This window comes from Xiphophorus couchianus, chromosome 11 (assembly GCF_001444195.1).
Source record: "Xiphophorus couchianus chromosome 11, X_couchianus-1.0, whole genome shotgun sequence".
Lineage (NCBI taxonomy): Eukaryota > Metazoa > Chordata > Actinopteri > Cyprinodontiformes > Poeciliidae > Xiphophorus > Xiphophorus couchianus.
In genome coordinates this window covers 17671836-17691646 of record NC_040238.1, presented here as the reverse complement: position 1 = coordinate 17691646, position 19811 = coordinate 17671836, and the positions used below count along the sequence as shown (strand labels likewise).

The 19811-nt window shown below is 37.8% G+C and overlaps 2 protein-coding genes across 3 annotated transcripts in view; both read right to left on the bottom strand.

Moving 5' to 3' along the window:
• Positions 1 to 494: 494 nt before the first annotated feature.
• dnajc18 (DnaJ (Hsp40) homolog, subfamily C, member 18) lies at positions 495 to 9253 on the bottom strand. The gene is made up of 9 exons (XM_028032465.1): positions 9054 to 9253; positions 8780 to 8929; positions 7295 to 7463; positions 7001 to 7146; positions 4554 to 4760; positions 4340 to 4452; positions 3977 to 4086; positions 3720 to 3892; positions 495 to 3253 (listed from the first exon to the last, which is right to left on the bottom strand). The coding sequence occupies exons 2-9, from the start codon at positions 8904 to 8906 to the stop codon at positions 3129 to 3131; spliced, it is 1170 nt and encodes a 389-aa protein (XP_027888266.1). The 5' UTR covers positions 8907 to 8929; positions 9054 to 9253; the 3' UTR covers positions 495 to 3128.
• A 1258-nt stretch (positions 9254 to 10511) lies between these two features.
• Positions 10512 to 19811, bottom strand: part of ppp3ca (protein phosphatase 3, catalytic subunit, alpha isozyme) — a 33653-nt gene continuing 24353 nt past the window's right edge. The window contains exons 11-14 of one of the 2 annotated variants that reach the window (XM_028031835.1): positions 19591 to 19675; positions 19266 to 19363; positions 16579 to 16629; positions 10512 to 14300 (exon numbers count right to left, since the gene is read on the bottom strand). In XM_028031835.1, the coding sequence (XP_027887636.1) occupies positions 14122 to 14300; positions 16579 to 16629; positions 19266 to 19363; positions 19591 to 19675 (413 nt within the window). In that variant the 3' untranslated portion in view covers positions 10512 to 14121. The remainder of the gene's footprint in view (positions 14301 to 16578; positions 16630 to 19265; positions 19364 to 19590; positions 19676 to 19811) is intronic. The other variant, XM_028031836.1, reaches the window with a different exon arrangement.

Genomic DNA, 19811 nt, shown 5'->3' with positions numbered 1-19811 from the left:
CATATAGATAGACTTACCTCAAGCTGTATTATAAACTGTAAAGATACCCAAAGCTGTGAAAAAATAATGCTGATCAAGGGATCATTATTTTTTGTTACTTAAAGAGCTCAACTCCAAGTCTACAAGCTCTTAAATAACTTACCACAAACTAAAGATCATAGTTTCTAATATGAGCAGAAGAGCAGAGACAAAAGCTAAAGTCCTCAACATGTCAGTATTATAGAACAAACCTAACAAACAGCCCATTTAATATTTAATGCTCCCTTTAATCTAAATAAATCAAGAATATTCAGTGACAAATGTTATTTTGCTGTGGAAGTTTCCTTCAGTCATTGTGTCCTTGAGATTAAGTCAAACATGTAGCTCAGGCTGAATTTGGCTCAACTTTATCTAATTTGATCCATATTCATATTTTCTTAAAACAGGGTCCCCTGTTGACTTCACAATTGGCTAAGTCAACCTGAAATCACAATGGAATTAAAAGAGACAGGAAATGTTTCAATACTGGTTACAGCTTTAATTTTCATGTATTTTTGGCCGACAGCTTACAGTCAATTCAGCAACATAACTTGTGGTTATACATTTGAAACCTAGCTTGTGTTTTCTGTCACAGTAAAGGATTTAAGTGTTGTAAGATAACAGTGTGAACCTGAATATTCTACTTCATTTACATTTATAGTCAAATAATAAATATGCAATAGAAAAGAAAAAAGAAAAAACAACTTCTGGGATTCATGCAGTTGCCACAGTATGGAACAAAAAAACAGATGATTTAACTTAAAAGTGCTTAAGATGAACCTGAATATTTCAGAAGTACAACAGCTAAGGCAGTCTGGTAAGCGCAGTGCATGGCAACAAGTCAGACTTTCAGCTATAGGGAAGTATGATTTTGGATTAATATTACAAAAGAGATTTGCACAATGTCAGCATACTATTCAATAAGATTATAACACCCCAAATGTCCACAATATGAAATTGGTTTCATCTAGTTAAAAAAAAGAGGCGTTTTAGGACCATCTGTTTATATGAATTAATTTCTCCTTTATAAAAGATCTGTACAAAATAGGGAGACAGGATTTAGAAAACACTTTTTGATGGGTAAGCCTTTTTGTGAAAAGAAAATAAATCTTTGTATATTTATGATAATACAGTGCTTGCAAAAGTATTGATGCCGCAGTTGTCAAATTTCAACCATAAACCTTAATGTACCTCTATTTGACAGACCGACACAAAGTAGTAAATAATTGTGAAGTGGAACGAAATACAAATAAGCATCTGAAATGTTTATTTCAGATAGACGCATGCATTTGCTTTCAGTGATTTTTTGATTCCCCCAAATAAATCTAGTGTAACTTCAATGAGTGTACCTGTGCGTAACGTAATCTGAGTGCATCTACAGTTGTTCTGTGAAGGCCTCAGAGATCTGCTAAAGAATATTAGCGACCAAACACATCATGAAGACCAAGGAGCACGCTTAATGGCTTAGGAATAAAATGGTGGAGACGTTTAAATCAGGGTTACGATTTAAAATAATATCCATATCAAAAACAGAAGTGTTCAGCCCATCAATTGAAAACACGGAGTCTGTAAACATACGAAGACAAGACGCTCTACCTAAACAGAGAAGAGCTCCATGGGAACTCTGGAGGAGCTTTGCAGCTCTGGTAGGAAAATTTGTTGATAGGAAAACTAGCTGTGCAAAAATCCATGAGAAGTCCCATTTCAAGTTTGCCAATAGTCATGTAGGCAACACAGCAAACACGACAACATGGCAAATGGCTTTATGGAAGAAGACTAACACCGCATATCACCCTAAACACAACTGTTCCATGGTGAAACATGATGATGGCATGTTGCAGGAATGGTCTTCTCTGGTGGATTGAGCTGAATACAGGCCAGTCCTGGAAGAAAACCCATTAAAGGCTGCAAAGACTCGAAACTGAGGTGGAAGTTAATTTTCCATTATAAAATTGAACTAAACATACTTTGAGTGGCTCAGTCAAAGTGCAGATCTAAATTGGAAGAGAATCTGTGACAAAACATGAAAACTGATTTTTCACAGATGCTCGTCATCCAATTTGACTGAACCATTTCACAAAGAAAAAAATCAAACCATATGCCTCAAAGTATTGACTCATGAGAGCAGAATGAATATACCCACCACATTTTTCAACAATATTATGAAAAAAAAAACCTATCAAAATCAATCAATTTTGGTTCGATTATTCAAAAAAATCATTAGTATGTATCATTTTTCTGCTTTTTTTCTCAAATATACACTACTATGTGTTGTCTATCATTTAAATTTGATTAAAATACCAGTTTGTGGTTGCAGTGTGACAAATTGTAATTTAACTATGAATACTTCTGCAAAGCACTGTGTGCAATTTCAAATATTAGCTTTGTGCATACTGCCATTATATGAGCTCCTAATGATCAGGAAACAATATGTTGGAGCATAAATCAATCTGAAATTTCAGATAAACACGACTGTTTGAATTGCAACCTCCAAAGGAGCTGCAAATAATCCTTACACAGCCACCAGTACCATTAGTGCTTATGGAGGCAAGAAAGACCAAGTTTCCTTGCAGAAGCTCTAATTGTTGGATCTGTCTTGGTTTTAAACACCTAAAAGGTCCTTCATCGTTTCACAATATATATGTGCTGATATGTCCAGACACTGCAGTATTATTTAGGTCTCCGTACTAATTTCCTACTGGAAAATCCTCACTAACATTCATTCACCCTGTTATCTACCAAATAAATACATCAAAAATTTCAACAAAGACACAAGAAAACACAAAACCTAAACAGGTAAAACATGTTTGTCCCAAACATACAACTGCCTTTGTAGCCCCAAGGGGAGACTGCATATGTCATGCCATTTCTATAAGAAAGTTTGAAGGCTGTGAGACATCATACACCCTGCCAGAGCGAGTTTCCACTCCCTGCTGCTAACGCCACAGTGCAACTCCTTATGTTCCTACAGACGAAGAGAAGGCACGTTGTTTTCAGAAGTGCAATCTCCCACTGCCTTCACCGTCCCCAACGACATGTCGCAACAAAGTGGCCAGAATGGGTAAATTACACACTTCGCTAAAGAAACGTTTCCTCCTCTCAAACTGTCCTTATTTGACTCTGAGGCGGCCCACCAATCGTTGCAGCTTCTCACAGTTGTCCAGCCTCATGGACTCTGCCTTCTGCTTTAACCGCTCGTCTCGGTAAAGCTGCCCCAAGTTTGCCAAGTCTGACTCTGAAAAAGAGCAACAGAGAGAGAATTTAATCAAAAATAACAAAAAGTCTTTGGCATGCATTTTGAAAATCAAACTTGAGTTAACTGTGTGTTAGCTTTACATAAAGGGAAAAGTAAAATAACTTAAGAAAAAATGTCTCTGGCAAAACTTTTAATCTGTGACCAGCTTGCTTTTACACAGCTGTACCTGAAGTCACTGGGCGATGAAACTGCCTAAATGTACAGATAGAATCATTCAATTCAATTTAACTTGTTTCAGGTCTTCATGTACACCACAGTAAACCTGAATGTTCATTTTGGGATTCCCTTGCACCCTCTTTTAATGAACCCTGAAAATCTACGCTGGCACCATATTTACATTTAAGGTGGCAAACCAAAATGTTAGTAACAACTGACAGATAATTTTGGATCACAGCAATTACTTTTACCAGGTTATTAATCAAGTTTGATAAGGATTCTCACTTACTTTGCTGCTTCTCCTTCCAGCAGCTGCTCTGCAAGTGTTCGATATAATCGCTCTCGATGCTCTTCTCTAGTTCCTCCAGTGCTGCCCCACGGTACTCTTTCTGAAAACTTTTGTCCACATAGTACGGTACACCCATGTGTTGTGTTTCTCTGGACACCACCAGTCCCATCGCCCTGACGCCACAAAAAAATAAATAAGCAAATTCAAATATACTTCATGCATCTAAGGTGGATTGGAATACGATTTCCTAAACTCACGGCTTGTAAAAAAGACTGTAGGGTGGATTAGTTGCCATCATCTGAGTAAAGACTGATATGAGGATCAACACCAGTACAGGCAGAAGCTGCAGAAGAGCTGTGAAGGTGTTCTGAGGGAAGATAAAAGAAAGACTGTAAATCACGTAGGCTGATTGGATTCTTCACGTTCATGTGTATTACATATGCAGCTCTGATGTAATCTTTTAATCCAGTGAATGAGGCGTCTGCACCCTTGTTAAAAACATCCACAGTCCATCAGAACCCATGGCTAATTAAAGCACCGCTGCCTCTCCAGGCGGAGACGACATCATGACACGGCAGCTGTTAACGAGGGATTGTCTTTACATTGAGTGAGCCACTGACCTGACTCTGGTTTTCCTCCACCACCTCCTCCCGCCTTTCTTGAGCCCGCCGACGACGAGGCTGGTAGAACTGAGAGTAGGAGGCGCCCTGGTTGGTGTATACGTGAACGTTTCCTGCCGAGTCAAACAGTACACACTATTCTTAAACTTATGTGAAAAATAATCTGCTAAAATAACTCCTTCACACATACGCGCGCGCACACACACACACACACCTGTGGGAAACCTTCCACCAAAGAAAATGTTGAAGAGCTCCTCGGGGGAAATGTCGGCCTCAAAGTCTCTGTAAAAGTTCCGGTAGTGTCCGGGCCTGCTGTTGCCAGAGCGATGGGGTACGTTTGAGGTCGGACTCTGTTCTCCGTATTGATCGTACTGCTGCCTCTTCTCTGGGTTGCTTAGCACTGCATATGCATTACCAATGGCTGTTGGGAGAAACAAAGCATTTCATGAAATTCAAATAGTACCGAGGGTTAAGTCATTCTCAAACTCTGGTCCCCAGATCACTGGTGGTCCGTGTGCGCCCTCTAGTGGTTTGCAAGGTACTGCATGTAAACGACAGTGTATTTGTGGGACGCCAGCCCAAACTGTGACGTGTACAGTTAGCTTATCAAAGGATTGTGTTTAAAAATAATAATGGATAGGTGGCGTAAGAGAACAATGCCATGACTACTTATATGATCAGAGGAATTAACGTCTGCAAGAATATTTCTCAGTTTTTTAAGGTAAGTTGTAGAACATTTTAGAACACTATTAGAATAGAATAGAATAGAATAGAATAGAATTCAACTTTATTGACATTGCACTGTCACAAGTACAAGCAACGAGATGTAGTTTGCATCTATCCAGAAGTGCTCTACGAGATATAATATTTATTTACAGATGTACAAGACTATGTATGTATGGACTATAAGGGGTTATAACAAGAGATATAGATATTGTGTATAAATATAAATATGGGAGCTATATGCACAGATTATACAGATTATACAGAATATACAAGAATGTTAGGGAATGGATTATATATGCATATAATATAATACAAGATAAATAATGGCAGATAAAATTTACAGATTGTATGTGTGCGTGAAGAAAACAGTCCGTGATGTGTGTGTGTGTGAGGATAGTCCATGTGTTATTGTTGTATGAGAGGATAGGGGAATACAGTCCTTATAGTTTATGTTTTATGTCAGGAGGCGTTCAAAAGCGTGACAGCTGTGGGGAAGAAGCTGTTATGATATCATATCACCGACACACAGATTTAGTTTGTCGACTCATGGCTAGTCTCATTTACAAAACAGCACCACACTTCTCATTAAGATGAACAGAGAAGACAACAATAACTGAGTTAAGATGTGTTAATACAGGGACAATGTCAAGTTAGGCGTTAGTTAAATGAGTTAAGTGGTCCTCAACCTGAAAATGTTTGAGAAACATTGGCCTAGTTTGTTCTGGCCATCCCACTTCTTGACTGTACTGCATCTGTTCAAACTTTCTAAAAACTGTCTTCTGTTACTAGATATCACCCAATTTCTTTCCTGTGGCTTCCTAAGGTAGGTAGAGTTTTGTTTGAAAACCCTTATAAATAACTGGTTGAAGAACTGGGTGTTCACATGGAGAAAATCTTGCCTTCGCTCCTTAGGTAGGTTGTCAGTTTGATTTCAACTTCCCTCCACATTATCTTTGGGCAACATGTTGAACCCTGAGTGAACCCATACATATCACCCTGTGAATGGTTGACTGCGGTTTGGAGTGTAAAAGCGCTTTGTGTGGTCAATAACAGGAAACGGCAGGATAAGTGCTGTCCGTTCCCCACTTACAACAGGACGTTTATCAGTGCGGATATACATGTGAAAACATAACGCAGCATCTTACCAGTGGACAATTAACCTACATTTCAGACTTATGGTGTTAAAAGGAAGAGACTCAGAACCAGGAGTAAAAATGATTTGTTGATTTAGAAGCTATGGTGAGAAATCTTTTTTAGTACCTCTAAGATTGTGTCCCATTACCAACACTTTAGTCTGTTTTATTGAAAACATATTTGACAAACCACTGCATTGTGAAGTAGAAGGACATTTATTTCACCACATAAAATATGAAAAGTGTGGCATGCATTTGTATTCAGACCCCTTTTTACTGCGATACTCCGAAATAAAGTCAAGTATAGCCAACTATCTTAAGAGGTCACCCAATAAGTAAATGGAGAGAGTGTAAAATCTGTCCTTAAAGAGCAGCAAGAAGAAACAATCTGCTAAAAGAAAGCTGTGCTTTTTCTCAACAGCGATAGAGAAAGATGAGAAGATAAAAACATGGCAATACTGGAAAAATAAAACCCTGTTAGTAAGTGCCAAAACATTCACGGGCTGCGTCCTTCCAAGGCAGCAATTGAAGGCTGAGGAAAGCTGTTCAAACTCAACGGCTCCTCCAAATGCAGCCAACTTATCTTTAGCATGTTACTGCTATGTGCTATGGAAATGTGAAGACTAAATCTGAAGGCTAGTCTGTCCATTTTCATAGCCATTCATTTCTGGTCTTTAGACCCAGCCTACGTCAACTGGGTCCTCAGAACAATGAGTTTAAGATAAATAATTATTGACAACAAATATGAAATTGCCTTTCTACTTCCCCCAAAAGAATGTTTAGTGTTGTGTTTTACGAGTACCTTTGAATGCATCTGTGGCCCCTGGGGCGAAGTTCTTGTCTGGGTGAAACTTCAGGGCCAACTTCCTGTACGCCTTCTTCAGATCTTCATCACTGGCACTTTTGTCAACACCCAGGATTTCATAGAAGTCCTTGCAATTCTTTATTCTGCATTAACAGAATAAAGGATGTTAGAAGAGAGGCATGAAGAACTGTGGGAAGGAACCTTGAAAATGTTCAGAGTGCATCACTTAACATCTGTAATTGTACCATTGCCTTTTCAGAAAGGCAGACTCAAGGAAGACGAACTGTTCACCTGAAAACACCTTGGCGTTGCTCCTCAGTGTAAGTCTTCTTTTCATCATGATTTGTATTCCTTGTTTCTTGGTTTCCAATGTCCTCATCCCTCCAGCCTGTGGGCGGAGGCACGTGGTTCGTTTCTTGGGACGCACTGCCTCCATTTCTCAGTATGGCATCTATCAGCACTGTAACCAGTAACACAAGTGTTTGCACTCAACAATGACTGAGTCAAGAAGTCTTAGAGACAGATATGAATATTAGCAAATATAGGCTAGAATTAAGCTGTACATTTTTGTTTATATAATTGTTTTTAAATATTAGGATTCCTGTTGTGTTGAAGCACCCAATAGTGCTCAAATTTCAACAATCGGACAAATGTGGTCTCCTTAAAATTGAAAGATAATGCTTATAATGTTCAGGAAAAACTCAAAGGCCACACAGACTCATAAACTGCAACATGCTAGAACCAGAATCACTGTTCACAGTTTGATCTGAAGCTTGATCTGAACCCACTTAACATGGTTGAGTGGGTTCAGACCAAGAAAGAAGAGCTGCTCAAAAATGTATATCTTATTATCACATGAATAAGCCCAAGGCCTTCTGGAGAGAAAGTTTATGGTCAGATGACGCACAGTGACAAGAAGTGCGCTTTAAGGAGACAAAGTTAGTCTTTCAAATCTAATAACACTTTACTAACCACTAAGCATGGTGGTGGTAACATTATGCTTAGGATCTGTTTTACTGTATCCAATATTGCACAAAGTAGGGTGAATAAAGATGGAGAACAAACGGCTAATTCTTCAACTTTGACTCAAATGAGCTTGAAAAATCATAACTCTTTTGGGCAACCAGTTGTTGCAAATTATAGGATTACATTATGTAAATGTAATATCAACTATTGTCTTAATTAAGCATTAACAGACTTTTGTCCCAGAAGAGATTGAATATCCAATATTGTCTCGGATTTGACTTTTTCCACACTTCCTCACATCTGTAAAACGATAGAAGCAAATTCCATTTTTTAAGAATACATAGAATGCCTGATCTAAAGGATCTGCATTAAGAAGATGACATTGACGTCCATGATGTAAAATCAGAAATGTGTGCAATTTCAACGTAAAGTATGTGAGTGGAGACATCTAAACTTTTCCCAAACTGCATCATTTGTGCACTCACTGTCGTGCCTACAGGAATCCTGTATGGCAATGATGCAGTTTGGATGCCATTGCTGAGCAATGCATGAATAAATAGACTTTAATAAATTTCTGCCTGATGGTCTCCAAGTAGGCTACTGTGAGGGGCGGCGTAGGAGCCGCAAACAAACAAGCAGATCTACATTTTAGCATGAAGCTCACTCATATCTAAAGGATTAAAGCTAAATGGCTTTTCTGGATCCACAACAACTTTAAACTAGCTCCCCAGCACCACACAGGCCCGGAATAAGCTCCCCGGTCAGCAAGTCAGAGTGCAGTTATAGAAAATGTGCGTCAGCTAATTTTACCTCTGGCCCTGGTGCTGGGGTAGATTTTCTGCGCCTCATAAAGGAGCTGCAGTCCCCGATCCTTTCGGCCCGACCGTAAACACAGCTTGGCCTTCTCTATGAGCCGGTCCGCTTCGTCTTTGTCCATGACAGCTCTGTTACTCAGCAGCTCTGGGCCAGAACAGTGTGCGTCAATATCATGTGGTAAAGACGGGGCAGGAAGAAAACGAGGCGACGAGCTTCGGTTACAGACAGCTGCGTAACGTTAGCTCGGGCGCAGCCTGCAGTCACTCACAGTCCCAGTACCGTTGGCCCCCGGCGGTGGTCGGAGTCCGGCTGCAACGGCCCTGCCGCTGGGCCATAATTTACACGTAAAACGTCGCAAATGACCGTCGAATAGCTTCAATCTTAAGCTTAAATGGGCATCCTTAAAACATTACTGTGATGTCCAGAGATTTTGATTGACAAAAAAATAAAAAAGGCGGAGGCGAGACCGTGTGATGTCATTTCCGGTTTAATAATGGGAGAAATCTATTGGAAACCGTTGATGGACAAGTTAAAATGCCGTTGACTTTGCCTTGTGTGTATTAGTAAGGAATATAGAAATACACTTGACCGTCTTAATTACTTGATATCAGACGACACGTTAAAATTATTGAGCAAAACCACCAGGTGCAATTTTCAGTAAAAAAAAAAAAAAGAAACAAATTTGTTGTTGTCGATTTTATTCATTTATGACTTCGAAAAATATCCAGTATTGGAATATGACAATCCATTAGAAGAATCCCTTTCTTTGTTGTTGTGTTTTAACTGGTTTATAAGTAGTACTACCATAAATATCTCCATAAATTAAAACCTAGTCGAAAATTTCATTTATTTTAGTAATTTTGTTCAGATATATAAATATATCATTTTCGTTCAATAATATAAATTTGACAGTACAAATTAAAAGTAATGAATGCTATTACACATTTCTTTGTAATATGTGATATGTAAAAAAAAAAGATGAAAGAAATGTTTCTTCCAAAAATATTACAGAAAATTAATAAAGCTATGTGTTAATCTATAGAGAATACTGCACAGTTTTGATCTGGGCTCCTTGCATGAGTTACTGCATCAGTGCAATGTATCATGAAGGTTATGCTTGTGGCTCTTCTTATAAGAAGTATAAGTTTTATTTTTAGCAGTCTTCACCTTTCTGAATTTTTGGGTGTGGCATCTTTAATTTTTCTCTTGACAATATCTCAGACTTTCTATCAGGTTCAAACCCAGCTATTTTCTTCAGTCAATAATGTTGCTTTACAAAATCACAACTAAAAAAGTTTAGTTGCAGTTCACACTTTACATTTTCCAAATGATTAGTGTGTACAAATACCCACAAATTGGAGTTTACCACCTTGTGAATTACCATGTTGAGGAAAAAAGGAAACAGTTTAATATTTCTGCAAAGGCATGAAAATGACTCAGTCATCATTAGGCCTCAATACATAATTCAGTTTGTTTTAATGCAAACCACTACATGGGAAGGGTCTCTTTAAATCTTCAGATTTTGGAGCGCTATACAATTATATTAGCAACTGCATTTAGTTACATCAGATTTAGGATCCCAGGATACCATTATAATGCGAGAAAAAAAAATCTAGTATAATACTTTTAACTGGCTTCAGTATTATAGGGTTTTATCCACAAGCAACTGCAGGGTAGAAGAGCACATTAATTACTCCACCAGGGGGTTAAAGAATTGCACAAGACAATTTGTTCATGCATATTTTATTCAAGAGTAAAAAAATGTGATTTGTCCCATAGGGCATGCTTACAGTGTGTGTGTTATTTAGGAAGTCAAATGCCAAAACATATCTCCATAGAGAAAAAAAAATGTTGCAAGATAAAACCCATTATATCTCTTTGTTGAAGTATGCATTTTGACTATACGAGAACCAGAAACCAAGGAATGAAAAGAACTGTAAGCTAAATTGTAACAATAATATCAGCAGTAAATATAACCAGAATACAATGTTTCCTGTTAAATGTGTGACACCTGATTTGTCTGTGTGTCCAATTCATTTACATTTGAGAAAACCATGCTATCATGCTTTGGCAGCCTGAAAGAGTAGCTTTTCACTGAGATTATATTCATTCACACTATTGAACATTTTTCTGTACATTAGTACAACAGAAAAAAATGTATATATAGCACAAGGCTTTACACCTTAGAAGGGCATCTCTTCATACAAGAAATCAATATAAAATTAAAAGCAGTGGTAGTAAATAACAAAATGAAACAAAAAAAATGACCAAAAACAATCAAAGGAAGCCTATTTATAAAATTTATAAAACAAGACAATACTACAAATATAATCCAAAAATAAATGAATTCAAGTTTACTATTTGAAACACAACTATCTATCACAATTATAATCTCACATAACAACTAGGAACTTAACTGCATGCATTGATGCGTTCCATACCATAGATGCTGTGTTAAGTCACTTTTTGTCCATCTTTACTTCACACACCTTTATCACTGAAAAGAAAAATGGCATCCAAACCAGGAAAACATTAATGAATGACAAAAAATTCAAGAAATTTGTTGCGAGGTGGGTATCAAAGATGTTTATCATTCCGACTTAGATATTTTACTCAGGATGTTTTCTACTCTAGAGGTACTCCAGACTGTGAAAGACTCACACACTGTTTGGGGATAGTGACTAATTGCATTTAGCTCACAGTGAGACTTTAGCTTTTATTTAATATCAAATCATCCAGTTTTGATCATGTTCTAGAGTAAAAACAAATGAAAAAAATATTCAGAACCCCCACCAAAAGTTTGATCAAATAGTTGAAAACAAGAATTCAATTTTCAATGTTGGCTTGTTGTATACTTTTTTCATAAAGAAAGTATTACAGATTAGCTATATTCGTTCAATGATACATCTTTGCAAAATGAAAGGGCATTCTGCTAAAAACCTATGCTTTAAAGTCCTGCTAGACTACTTCAGATATATAGTTTTAAAATTATCTTTTCTCATTTTTTCTCTATTTTTGAAAAAGAAAAAATCTGAGTCTACACAGGCTATGGGATTCCAAACAAACTACTGTAATATTTACACCAGGTCAGAAAGTGTCGAAAATGTCGGCAACCACAGAATCTACATTTCAAAGAAGGGCCTGAGCATGAATAAATCAGTGCTGGGTTAAAGATTTTCCAAAGCAACTGTAGTTTGTTAGCGTGGCCATTGCCCTCATCCCATTATGATTAATCAAAGGCTGTGAAATCCAAAGAACACCAGTACGGATGCTGTTTATGATTAAGTGAAACATAACAATACCTATGTCTAGAATTTCCTTCCTTGTCACATTTTGCAAGCATAAAATCCAAAAATGTTTTGGAAAAGCAAAAGATGCAAAAATTCGCAGGACACTGAAGTCACTGTTTGTATTATTGCTATTTCTTTAGCAAGAAGCAGGAAAGAAATAGCAGTTCATTAATATCTTGACACCAAGGTATGTTTCAACATTCAACGTGACTTTTTGTTTCCTCTGAAAGCTGCGTTAATGCCGAAGGGAAGAAAGGTTATTGTTAGGCAGAGATGAAGCTTTAATATCCTGAAAAAAACTATGATTTTTATAAGAATTTGTAAGGTGAAGTTGGTTTTTAACATGAAGCTGTTCTGATGTGAAATTAGGCATGGGCTGGTTATGTCTATTAAATTACGTCATGCATCCAAAATATGATGACTTTAAAACTGATTACCTTTTCCATCACACTGGTGGGATAGTTTAAAGTGAGATTAATAGAAGGAAAAGTGCCATAGTGGCAAGACTTTTCTCTGGCTCTTCAGGGAATAGCGTAATCAAAGCTGCTCATCCCCATCTGCTGCAGCCGCCATTCATGGGCTGGTTGAAAGAGGTTCTACATTTTGTATACAACATATCAAGTTGGGCAATTTGGGAATATTTAGTAAAAACCATGGTTTTCTCACTGCTAACAACATACTGTAAAGCAGGAGGCTGCAGCATTACTAACTAATCAGCTAACATTTACTTTTTATACTTCTGTTACTCAAAAACATAATTCTGTGCAATAAGCACTTACAAAGTAGACTGTTACATCTAAGAATCAAAGTAAATATAGCAAAAAAGTGATAAAAAAAATATTAAACAATTTATTATTTCAGCAGCAGTAGGGATATTTGTTGCATTTGCTGTCTTACCAGGACTACAAATAAAAATAACCTTTCAGATAACTCTGATACATTTAGATTAGTGTCCCTGCCAAATAAACCAATTAAATTCAATTTTATTTTTTCAGTTTTTAAATTAGGGTAGTGTGATTAAATTATGCAATATTGCTTAAAATCTTTGTGTGAATAGTGTGAGAAGCTCAAACCAGCTCATGCCTATGTAAAATGCTCTTTTGGAAGAGGAGTGAATAACCATAAGACTGAGATTAAAAGGAGTAAAGGATATATTTTGAAGTCAAATCTCTGTGTTTAATCTGGGGTGCTGAGGTAGCATCAGCAAACAGTGGGACTGCGTCTTCTAAATCATCTCTTCTTTTCCTCCAGGTTCTGTGATCCTGTAAGATGGCAGATGTCGAGGAGAGAAGGAACGAGGCAATGCCGGAGGTTACTAAGACATATCCAAGGTGGATCTGGGTCTGCAGTGGATTTGTCCGTGACATGAGAACCCCGTCTTCTTTTTTTCTCTGCAGGTTGGCAGCATCTTACAACAAGGTAAATCAATAAATTTAAGTTCACCCATAAGATGGCATGCTGCAGCGTTCAAAGAGGTACATACATTTACATATTTGCGTCTCTTTTTCCTTTCTGTGTTGTCCCTCCCAAAGTGACGTGACCTAATACTAGCAAAAACAATAAGATAAAGTAGATAATTCTCCTTTTGATGCGCATTTGTGAGTGATTCATAATAAATACTTTATAAAACATTATGTGATATGGATACTGCACTCATGTCTTCTGTCAGGCCCTGCAATGAAGGAGCACACGTGTGTCAGCACTTGCAGCAAAATAACTCCCAACAATTCAGTCTGTAATCGAATTGAGAAAGGGAACTACAGTCGGACACAACTTCCAAAAGCACTTCTTTGCTGCAGCTTGTGGGTCTCTCTGTATCCCTGCCCCTTTGCTGTGAACCCCAGCTCCCCCCGCCCCCTAACAGTGCAATGACATGCCGTCATGAAATAAATGACCTTTTCGCCCAGTGTTTAGATTTGCTGCAGGTTTCATGTTCGAGCGGTAGGCCTGTTAGATTTCTGTGTTCTGAGGCCTGAATTTCCCATTAAGCAAAGTCTTCCTGCATGACTGTAACAGCGGCACAGTTTCCGTGGCTCAGAGAACACATTACTGGATGTTGCTGTTGTCTTCTGTGCCGTTTGCCTCCGACATATTCATCTTGCCCATGGAGTGCCCCACGTGGTTCACCCCATCCTTGCGAGGTGGCATGCGCTCATTGATGCGGTCTAAGCCCTTAGCCTCCTCGAAGCTGGTGATCTTGTGCTGGGGGGAGAACCCACGAATAGCTGAAGAAGAGGAAAAACGCAGGGTTAGGGTTATGTTGCTCAACAATCTAAGAGTATTCCGCAAGTCGCGTACTGTGTCAGACAGTTTACATGCACCCATCATGGACTGCATTAGTTTTGTGCTTCTCATAGTTCATTTTGGACAATTAGTTTTCCATGGAGGCTTCATCACACAACATACAATTCTGATTGACTTTTACAAACAAGATCTAGCAAGAGGAAGCTGAAGAGTTTGGATGTATTCCTCTGTCTTATTTATTCCACATACTTTGTGCAATTTACCAGAACCTTTTGCAAGTGAAGCAGAAAGTTGAGGTTATTGTGTGGAATACGCTTAAAAGGCAGGCCCCTGCCAGGAAGTCAATCAATAAAAAAATTTGGTCAACCATTTTTTGTAAGAGGAGTTTCCAAATATTTGTCAAGATGAGCATGCAAACATTTGAGGTAATATGTATAATTGTAACAGAAAATCCTACATGAATTCAAACCTGTGGACTTAATTCTCCTTTTTATGTTGCTAAATGTTGGAATGTCCATCTAATATTAATAGATTGTTACGACAATCATGTCCATGATGAGTGAATGCAGACATCTGGTAGCCATTATAAGTGCAAGTTATAAAAAGCTATAATATGATATATGATATATCCCCTCATGTGCCCAAACATGTCATGATTTAATAGTGTTAGCTGCATCAAAAGTGTTATCACATCTAGGAGTGACAATCAAGAATAATAATTACACTTCCCTTTGCTAATTTCCTTTACATTATGTAGTCATCAATACCAATTGTGAGTCACTGCCTCATAAGCAATGTTTAAATTACAAAATAAAACTATGATCAAAGTTCTTTTTGCCAAGAAATAACACAGCTGTTACAATCCGAATATGAGTCAGTGTTCAATAAATAAAGTGACAATATAAAAACCCAGATTTACTATAAACTGACTGCAAACTATGATGAGTGAGATATTCTATGCGATTCTAGTAAAGAGAGGCAAAAAGGATGTATTTATAGGAAGAAGAGGAGACTTTTTTCTGCAGATCTTGATCTAAAATACGTACATACTGCCAGCACACCTTACACACATTTTACACATGTGTGACTCAATTTGGAGAAAATCTCAAATCATAAAAATGAACAGGTGATCTCAGAATTCAATTTGGCAGAAATAAAAAAAAATGTTCACATATTTCTATAAACTTATTATTATTATTATTACTTTATTTATTTACAATTGAATTTATTAAATCAAATACAGTCTGTAAAGTCTTTGTATCTGAACTATTTCCCAAAAACCATTTAAAACAGGCTTTGATTTTTTTTTCTTGTTCTTGCAACACATTGTAGACCAGATGGAGGACTTTTATAACCCTAACCAATAAGCTTTGCTTATGAATCCCTTAACACTTTTTTTTTCTCGCTTTGCAGAGTTTTAATTTATAATAAACATTCTTTAATACATTAAATAACTATATGTTTTTTATTTAGTGGTTTTCCCTAATTTCCTCCTGCTCCACATATTGTTCTGTAAGCTATAAGCTTCTCTATTTTGGTAGCAGCATTTTATGATGACTGGAGCTTTGTTTAGCGCACACATAACTTTTCCGTTCCATCCATCCTCGAGCGAACAGACCTAACAGTTTCTGTTCTGTTCGTTATGACCACAAATGCATTTAATTTGAATTTCGTGTGATAGAACAAATGTCCGCCATTACTGAGAAGTGACAAGATGATGATACTTGGTTTTCATTTGGTGCTTGTGACGCTCTTTCTGTGCTACTGTTCTTTAACATTTAATATTTTAGAGGCTTTCACATAATTTATGAAATTATGCTATCAAAAAGTGGATTTCTGAATGTAAGTGGGTTTCGTTTAGCAATCTAAAAGTTTAAAAATTTTATGACATTTTTCATAAAATTATAATAAAATACAATGATATTTGAGGGTACAATACTTTTGGAAAGCAAGTTATTCAACAGATATTATTAATCTTGAGAACAGTTTCTAATGTAGCTTCTCCCCATTAGAAAGTAATTAAAATCTACTCTATGATGATTTTTGCTTTATTTACATAAAATCAACAAGTATTATTCAGAAAAAAGAAATTTTTTCTTATGTTTTAACTCTATTTGAATGAACTTCACAATAAGTTGGAGCTCTATGAACATAGAAGAGCTAAGCGTGGACTTTATATTGTTTCAACTATTGTCTAGAAATATTTTATAGCAGGATACCCTGATATTAAAGCAGTGGGACAAGGAGCACCAGTTTTACCTTCTCTGTCCTCATCATGCGTCTCGATGGCTTCAATGGCTTCAATGGTGGCTGAAGGGGGGAGGAGGGGAGCAGGTTACTCCTGATAAAGCCATGCAAATGTACAATGCAGCCCCAGGGAGAAGGCGACTCATGTTATTTGGCCAGATGAGCTGTAAATGTTCACTGTTATTGAAGCCAAACTCAGAGGAGCGCCATGCATTAAAACTGAGTTAGTGTCAATCTTGGGTTAGAAAGTTTTCATGAAAAGTCACACAAATAGATCCACAAAGAGAGACACAGAAATGAGATGATGGAAAGTGCGGGGGCTGAGATGACAAACAAACATGTGAGAGCATCTGAATTACTTTTAATGCTTTGCACGGCTTAAGGAGGTAGTACTTGTTTCTGCATGTCTGATGAAACAATTTATACCATTGCTTAGGAAGGTCCTTATCTGAGTAAACTCACCTGGTCCTCCTGATAAAAGCTGTTACAACTCTCAAAACATTTTACCATTTACCACTTTTCCAATCATTGAAAACACAATACCTAAGCACTTTATGCTACATTCTCAGTGTGGAAGTTGCTACAATGTTAAGAGAACCCAAAGAAAACATTTATCCTAGTTGCATTTCATCCAAGTTGTTGAAATCAGCTCTCATTAACTCAGTCGTGTGATGAAAATTGCATCTGCGTCCTCTTCTACTTTGCACATGGTTCTGTGCGGCGAGTTGTGTGATTGGCCTGGAGTTTGTTGCCGTGTTTTATGCCGAAATGCACTACGACATCAGTGTTGATATTTCGTTTTAACTGGTCAGCTTCCACTCTCCTGTTTTTGCATCCGCAAGACGCATGAATACTTTTGAGGAATGTTTATCAGATGTGGTGGGGAATTATGTGCATTTGTATGATTCTGCACTAAATGACTACAAAGTCAGTCAAACATTGTTGTCCATGGAGGAGGCTGTATGCAGTGGCATTCTCTCTGTGAGTGATTTGTAAAAGCAAAATGAAGGATGCATGGGGGGAGTGGACACCCAGGAGAGTAGAGGCATGACGCAGTTGATAAGGTGCGGCTACAAGTAAGATACTGACAGCTAGGCCTGTCGCGATAAACGATGAATCGATTAATCGTACGATAAATTAAAACTATCGACGTCATTTCAATTATCGGCATTATCGTCTCTTCCGGCCTTTTTCTCTTTCTGTTGATGACACCGAATGAAAAAAAGCTCAACTCCGGTGCTCTCCACTGACTCCTCCCTTCCTCATTTCCTTAGTGTAAAGCCCAGCTCACACTACACGATCTTAGAGCTGTTGGCCGATTGTCGGCCCATTTTCAAAACCTGACAGACCACACATTAGCCGACAGAAATTCTAGGTATAACGGTTCGATCTGGTTCGTTCCTGCCGTGTGGTGTCCAACAATGGGCACAAAATAATGGCTACAAGTCCAGTGAACTAATTTTAAAACCAGGCATTAATCAATGCTTTACTACAATCTACCTGCAATGCATGTGGCTAGTGTCAGCGTAAAGTCCTGACTGAATGAAAATCATTATAATCTATTTACGTCACGTTAACGAAGAACAGCTGAAAAGTTACCGGGTTTATCAACTGCGGTAGCAATTTCGCTCCAACTCCTCCTCTTGTCATTTCTATATTCTTTGCATGTTGAATAAACATTAATGTTGTTTCCACATATCATCTCCAATGTCCGCTGGACTTCGGGTTGCGCCATGTCAGCTGTTTGGGATTCCCCTCCGTAATTTCCCCTCAGAAAACACAGAGGAGAATCCGCGCTTTCTGATTGGCTACCTGTCACATTCAACAGGCTGCATTAACGCTCCCAGTCGGGGAAAATCCCTGATTTAGATCGGAGCGGCAACGATGATCTACCGTAACACACCACACAATCTTAGAAAGACCAACGTTTTAAGATTGTTGTAAGGGGAAAAATAGGAGCAAAAAATCATGTAGTGTGAACTATTGCATCAGGTAGTCGATGTGCCCATTTTCTCTATTTAAATCTAATTATTACTGAAGGGCAACATAATATACAGACTTCATAATCTGCACTCTTTTGGTTGAATGCAGTATTTATTTCCACTTTGGCTTTATGTTTAGTTTTTTTTTCCAGTACATTTTTTGTTAATGGAGACTGAGAATCCATTTTGTTTTTGGTTGTTTTGTTTATTTTGTTTATCAGTTCCAGTGTTTAGTATTCTTTTGAAAATAAAGTGTATCTATCTTTGACAAGAAATCGCATGCATTATTACTTCATTTCCATTAAATCAGTGTAAAAAGATCTTCAGACAATATTATCGTTTATCGCAATAATTTTTTGAGACAATTAATCGCTCAGCAAAATTTGCTATCGTGACAGGCCTACTGACAGCAAATAACTTTGTCACAGAACCCCACTTATAAAAATCCATACTACACATTAGCTGCTGAAAATAGGCAGCAGAAAACTTAAACCCATAAAGTTTGGATTAATATATCATTGGAAGATCCAACAAGAGACTAAAACAGCATTTATTGGCTGTTCTTTATTTAAGGGAGTTTGGAGAAAGAGACAGATAGAAAAACAGAAAAAGGCAATGGAAGAGATGAGAATGCTGATGAGTACAAGAACGAACCGAAAACAAAGAGAGAGAACCAGTGTTGGGAAAAAAAAGACTAAGGCCGAGCCTTCTGCTCACCACTCTGCAGTGTCTGTCTGCCTCCAGAGAGAACCCCACTTGGCAACATGCCAGTGGGCGTCAGGCCCTTAAGCGTCAACACATTTTCACTCTCCTCTCTGCAGGAAGAACAGAAACAAGCAAGCAGGTCAGAAAGCTATGCTGAACCCAGATCAGACTGGAGAAAAAACACTTTGCCCTCACTTTCCCCACTCACAAACACACGCACACACACACGCCCGCACACACACACACACAGAACAGACCTTATATAATGTCTGTGTTTCAAGATGTACACTACAATCATATCTCCATTTACTAACACACTCTTCAACAAAACGTCTACCTGAGAACTGAGAACATTTTGGCCATTTTTCCAATAGCACGGATCTTGTTTCTGATCACCTCTTTGCGAGCCGCGGCTGCATTGGCTGCAAACAAACACAGGTAACCCATCCACAGCGATTATAGACACACACTATAACAATGCTCTATTATTTTCTTATTATGTCGGTTTTGAGAAATGTATTCTTTTTTCAAGTCAAAATGAAATTATATGTTCTTGGA